This window comes from Salvelinus sp. IW2-2015, linkage group LG4q.1:29 (assembly GCF_002910315.2).
Source record: "Salvelinus sp. IW2-2015 linkage group LG4q.1:29, ASM291031v2, whole genome shotgun sequence".
Taxonomy (NCBI): domain Eukaryota; kingdom Metazoa; phylum Chordata; class Actinopteri; order Salmoniformes; family Salmonidae; genus Salvelinus; species Salvelinus sp. IW2-2015.
The window spans coordinates 27518104-27524594 of record NC_036842.1 but is presented as its reverse complement, the minus strand read 5'-3'; the positions used below and the strand labels follow the sequence as shown (position 1 = coordinate 27524594).

Genomic DNA, 6491 nt, shown 5'->3' with positions numbered 1-6491 from the left:
GTGTGTGTTGTGTGTGTGTGTGTGTGTGTGTGTGTGTGTGTGTGTGTGTGTGTGTGTGTGTGTGTGTGTGTGTGTGTGTGTGTGTGTGTGTGTGTGTGTGTGTGTGTGGTAGACTTTCTGAGCCCTGGCGGTGGTCTCAAAGAACTTGACGGTAAGGTCCTGTATGGAGAGAACGGCAGCGTGAGCCTTCCTCATCCACTCCTCATTCTCCCTCCTCACCCCCTCCACACGACGAGGCCCCAGACGCTCCGTCTCCAAGGAGATCTGACCGAGGGGACACAGATCAATAGAGGTCACGCAAAGGTCAAATCAACATAAATCAATTACATTTTTATTAATAATATTACCCAGAGGGAAATATGGTGTGCCGGTCCAGCAGGATAAAATAAAGGGATTGGATTAATAAATGAAAGTCAAACTCTCGCACATTGATACATTGAGAAATTCAGACCTTACAAATAGTGATTAATTGAGGATTTAAAGTACCTCAATTCACCTGGCCTCATGTCAGTCTTTAACAGCAGGTTGTGCTGTGGTGTAGCAGTCAGGGACATGTGTTTACTGTACTACTAAACCCAGTGTCCTCCTTTGTTGTAACTTTTGATAACTGTAGGACGTTCTCTAAGGTTAAGACAATCTCATTTAATCAAACATACTGAGGCAACGACAATCAAGTGCTTAAGTGTTACTGACTTCTCAGGCTTAGTTCATTACTTGGAAGTGACTTGGGTAAGGTCTTTTACACTGTCTTTGTAGCTAGCTAACCAGCCTGGATACGTCCTGGGAGTTAGTAAAACAGCTGATTATTGTTCTGTTCATTGTGTTGTTTTATCTTTAACTTAAAGACCCTTGCTCCCTTCGGTCTCAACGTAGATTTGATCTGAAGCCATTCTTGTGACTTTGCCATTGTAATTGTTTGTAAGCTTGTGTAGTCTAAAAATGAATCTATGATCGTATGCTATCCATTTGTTTTTTGTATGCTGTTCTTTGTATGGCATTTTAATATTTGAGAATTGACCAATGATATTAGGCCACTCTTGGCCATGATTACAGACACCTGTGTGTCTTTTGACACTATATACGAGTCATCCCGCAGTGTTTGTGATTATACCTGATGAAGCAGCTTGGCTGTCGAAACGTTGGATATTACATTTTTGCATCTGAGCTCCTAGAGTGTGCGGCTCTCCTTTATTTTCAAGAGAGCAGCTGGAACATATTGTAGTTAGAGTAGCTGATTTCCTAAGAACAGCCCCACACAGCCCACTGTTTTGCTCCTGTCTGGACCAGCCTTGATTTCAACGTCCACGGATGTAGATTTTTGGTCCGGTCCAGAACAAATCTGAATCCATCATAGACGTCTATGTTTGGTTCAGATTTGGTCGGTCTGAACTAGCTTTGATTTGGCTCAAACAAACATATATGCTTGGTTCAGATTTGGTCGCGGTCTTGATTTCAACGTCCAGAGTCGTCCGGTCCTACGGCCTATATTTGGTCCAAAATAGACGTCTATAATTGGTTCAGATTTGGTCCGATCCAGACTGGCCTTGATTTGGCCCAAACTATGACATTTCACAAGTTTGGACAGCACAATACAGTAAAGAAAAAGTTGAGTATAGCACAGTACCTTAGAGTATAGTACAGTATAATGTACTGTATTGTACCCTATTTTACTCTAATGTACTCTACTGAACTAAACTGTACTCTACTGAATTAAACTGTCCTGCTGCTCATTGACTACAGCTAGCGTTCAACACCATAGTGCCCACAAAGCTCATCACTAGCTAAGGACCTGGGACTAAACACCACCCTCTGCAACTTGATCCTGGATTCCTGACGGGCCGTCCCAGGTGGTAAGGGTAGGCAACAACACATCTGCCACGCTGATCCTCAACACCAGTTCCCCTCGGGTGGCGTGCTTAGTCCCTCCTGTACTCCGTTGTTCCCACGACTGCGTGGCCAAGCACGATTCCAACACCATCATTAAGTTTGCTGACGACACAACAGTGGGAGGCCTGATACCGACAACGATGAGACAGCCTATAGGGAGGAGGTCAGAGACCTGGCAGTGTGGTGCCAGGACAACAACCTCTCCCTCAATGTGAGCAAGACAAAGGAGCTGATCGTGGACTACAGGAAAAGGCGGGGCCGAACAGCCCCATTAACATCGACGGGGCTGTAGTGGAGCAGGATGAGAGTTTCAAATTCCTTGGTTCCAAATCACCAACGAACTAACAATGTCCAAGCAACACCAAGACAGTTGTGAAGAGGGAACGACAACACCCTTTTCCCCTTAGGAGACTGAAAAGATTTGGCATGGGTCCTCAGATCCTCTAAAAGTTATACAGCTGCACCATCGAGAGCATCCTGACCGGTTGCATCACCACCTGGTATAGCAACTGCTCGGTATCTGACGGTAAGGCGCTACATAGGGTACCCTTACATCAGAGGCCAAGCTTCCTGCACCCAGGACCTATATACCAGGCGGTGTCAGAGGAAGGCCCAAAAATTGTCAAAGACTCCAGTCACCCAAGTCATAGACTGTTCTCTCTGCTACCGCATGGCAAGCGGTACGGAGTGATAAGTCTAGGTCCAAAAGGCTCCTTAACAGCATCTACCCCAAGCCATAAGACTGCTGAACAATTAATCAATGGCCACCCGGACTATTTATATTAACCCCCCCCTGCTTTTACACTGCTGCTACTCGCTGATCTTCATCTAAGTCACAACAATAGACAAACAGTGTGTTATTGTATGTTTCTTGTCTATATTGAATACTATATTTAAACATTCACAGTGTATGTTGGGAAAAGTATGTGAACCCCTAGGCTAATGACTTCTCCAAAAGCTCATTGGAGTCAGGAGTCAGCTAACCTGGAGTCCAATCAATGAGACGAGATTGGAGATGTTGGTTAGAGCTGCCTTGCCCTATAAAAAACACTCACAAAATTTGAGTTTGCTATTCAAAGAAGCATTGCCTGATGTGAACCATGCCTCAAACAAAAGAGATCTCAGAAGACCTAAGAATAAGAATTGTTGACTTGCATAAAGCTGGAAAGGGTTACAAAGTATCTCTAAAAGCCTTGATGCTCATCAGTCCACGGTAATACAAATTGTCTATAAATGGAGAAAGTTCAGCACTGTTGCTACTCTCCTGGGAGTGGCAGTCCTGCAAAGATGACTGCAAGAGCACAGTGCAGAATGCTCAATGAGGTTAAGACGAATTCTAGAGTGTCAGCTAAAGAACTTACAGAAATCTCTGGAACATGCTAACATCTCTGTTGACGAGTCTACGATATGTAAAACACTATACAAGAATGGTGTTCATGGGAGGACACCACGGAAGAAGCCACTGCTGTCCAAAAACATATTGCTGGACATCTGAAGTTTGCAAAAGTGCAGCTGGATGTTCCACAGCACTACTGGCAAAATATTCTGTGGACAGATGAAACTACAGTTGAGTTGTTTGGAAGGAAGATACAACCCTATGTGTGGAGAAAAAAAGGCACAGCACACTGTCATGACTGTCCTGATCAGGTCAGGTTACAGGAGACACAACCCTACAGATTATCTCTCACCCCACAGATGAGGAGAGATCTAGGGGTCTGAAGATGTGGGGGTTTTATGACCCTCACACCCATGGTAATTCTGTGTCCACAGAAAACATTCCCTCTCACTATGGAGAACCCAGCCTCAGAACTTTAAACATGCAATAAAGGGACTTTGGAACAATGGTTTCCGTCAACTACAATGGTGGTCATGACGATAGATGGAATATGAAAATTGTATGTCATTTTGTTTTGTTATTAAAGGTTAATAGATTACGTTATTATGAAAACATTGTAACGTTAAGAGTTTTCCTCGTATATGCTTGATGTTTATACATTGTACGTTGTGTGGAAAATGTCCAAATCAAAGAGAATGTTTCGTAGAGATAAATGTGAAGTTAGTTGTCTAAAATTGGATTTGAGTAAAATCTATACCTTGCCCCTCAACTTGGTACGCCCAGAGAATTGCCCTGAAGGGGTTACGCCCACTTCTGACCCGAGGGTATAAAACCTGTGAGTGCAGAATTAACAGATTAGACTAAGTGACCGAGCTGCAGCCAAAGGTCTAAAAGGTCACGAACCCAAAACGCAACAAGTTGAAGACAAAGAAATTTTTTCTACCCAAGCTACGGATGAGTAGCGTGTCTAAGCGGGTGTATTCAAGCGAACCACTAGCCTCCACTCCCATCGAATCGTGGTATTCTACACTCTTCATCTTTACGCTGTGAGCTCTGAGCTAGAGCTATTGTCCTCGAAGACCCCTTCCCAGAGGAGGGACAAAGGAACAGGCAGTAAGCAAAAGGACACGGACATCGTGTCGTGAGGACACCTAGAGAGGTGCGCAGGAGAAGTGCGTCATTGAAGCCACTTGAACGGTCCACCGGGGAAAATCCACGGAGAACCTCCACAAGTAAATACATCATTAATATTCTGACTCATAACAGCGGCAGTTTGGGGCAAGGCTAGGGTTAGAATGAGCATAGCTGACAATTTCACCAAATGTATATTCCTCTTGTACTTTCTCTCTTTCTCTCTCTCTTAATCCCATTCTGGTAACACGCGACCTAGTGTGCTTGTAGTAGTAGTACCTCCTGTTTCAGGCCATGTTTCCTATGCTCCAGTCAGATCTCCTTTATTACTTTTATAACAGTAGTAGTATAGTAGTAGTACTGTAGTAGTAGTAGTATTATTAGTAGTAGTAGTACCTCCTGTTTCAGGCCATGTTTCCTCTGCTCCAGGCAGATCTCCTTGGCCCTCATCAGCTGCAGTGTTTCCTTGGAGACGGCGTACTGCAGACGCTCCATGCGGTCCAAGGCTGCAGCCCACGCCGCCTTGCCAAACTTCCTCTGGTCCACACGCATCCGCTCATAAACCGCTGGAACACACACAGATTTTTTTTAAATACAAAGGACCAAAGGTAGACAAAATATGTTTGAGGTTTTAACCAGAGTGTGAGCCAGTTGATAGTTGGGTTAAGGTGATTTTGGGGATTGGGGGAAGAGTTTAGACAAAGCAGTTTAAAGCATGGAGATTAGGGTCTGACTCGGAGGGAGTGTCGGTATAATAGTCTGTCTATGGGCTGCTCTGCTCTGTGGATGATGTTTGCCTCTACAGAGTTTGCGTGTGTGTGTGAACTTACCTTTCTGAGCCCTGGCGGTGGTCTCAAAGAACTTGACGGTAAGGTCCTGTATGGAGAGAACGGCAGCGTGAGCCTTCCTCATCCACTCCTCATTCTCCCTCCTCAGCCCCTCCACACGACGAGGCCCCAGACGCTCCGTCTCCAAGGAGATCTGACCGAGGGGACACAGATCAATAGAGGTCACGCAAAGGTCAAATCAACATAAATCAATTACATTTTTATTAATATATTATCCCAGAGGGAAATATGGTGTGCCGGTCCAGCAGGATAAAATAAAGGGATTGGATTAATAAATGAAAGTCAAACTCTCGCACATTGATACATTGAGAAATTCAGACCTTACAAATAGTGATTAATTGAGGATTTAAAGTACCTCAATTCACCTGGCCTCATGTCAGTCTTTAACAGCAGGTTGTGCTGTGGTGTAGCAGTCAGGGACATGTGTTTACTGTACTACTAAACCCAGTGTCCTCCTTTGTTGTAACTTTTGATAACTGTAGGACGTTCTCTAAGGTTAAGACAATCTCATTTAATCAAACATACTGAGGCAACGACAATCAAGTGCTTAAGTGTTACTGACTTCTCAGGCTTAGTTCATTACTTGGAAGTGACTTGGGTAAGGTCTTTTACACTGTCTTTGTAGCTAGCTAACCAGCCCTGGATACGTCCTGGGAGTTAGTAAAACAGCTGATTATTGTTCTGTTCATTGTGTGTTTTATCTTTAACTTAAAGACCCTTGCTCCCTTCGGTCTCAACGTAGACTTTGATCTGAAGCCATTCTTGTGACTTTGCCATTGTAATTGTTTGTAAGCTTGTGTAGTCTAAAATGAATCTATGATCGTATGCTATCCATTTGTTTTTTGTATGCTGTTCTTTGTATGGCATTTTAATATTTGAGAATTGACCAATGATATTAGGCCACTCTTGGCCATGATTACAGACACCTGTGTGTCTTTTGACACTATATAAACGAGTCATCCCGCAGTGTTTGTGATTATACCCTGATGAAGACAGCTTGGCTGTCGAAACGTTGGATATTACATTTTTGCATCTGAGCTCCTAGAGTGTGCGGCTCTCCTTTATTTTCAAGAGAGCAGCTGGAACATATTGTAGTTAGAGTAGCTGATTTCCTAAGAACAGCCCCCACACAGCCCACTGTTTTGCTCCTGTCTGGACCAGCCTTGATTTCAACGTCCACGGATGTAGATTTTTGGTCCGGTCCAGAACAAATCTGAATCCATCATAGACGTCTATGTTTGGTTCAGATTTGGTCCGGTCTGAACTAGCTTTGATTTGGCTCAAACAAA

The 6491-nt window shown here is 44.0% G+C and overlaps 1 protein-coding gene across 2 annotated transcripts in view; it reads right to left on the bottom strand.

Moving 5' to 3' along the window:
* jmy (junction mediating and regulatory protein, p53 cofactor) overlaps positions 1-6491 on the bottom strand; it is an 81079-nt gene that overhangs the window by 12404 nt on the left and 62184 nt on the right. For both annotated transcript variants that reach the window (XM_023984284.1, XM_070442742.1), the window contains exon 3: positions 5185-5335. In XM_023984284.1, the coding sequence (XP_023840052.1) occupies positions 5185-5335 (151 nt within the window). The remainder of the gene's footprint in view (positions 1-5184; positions 5336-6491) is intronic.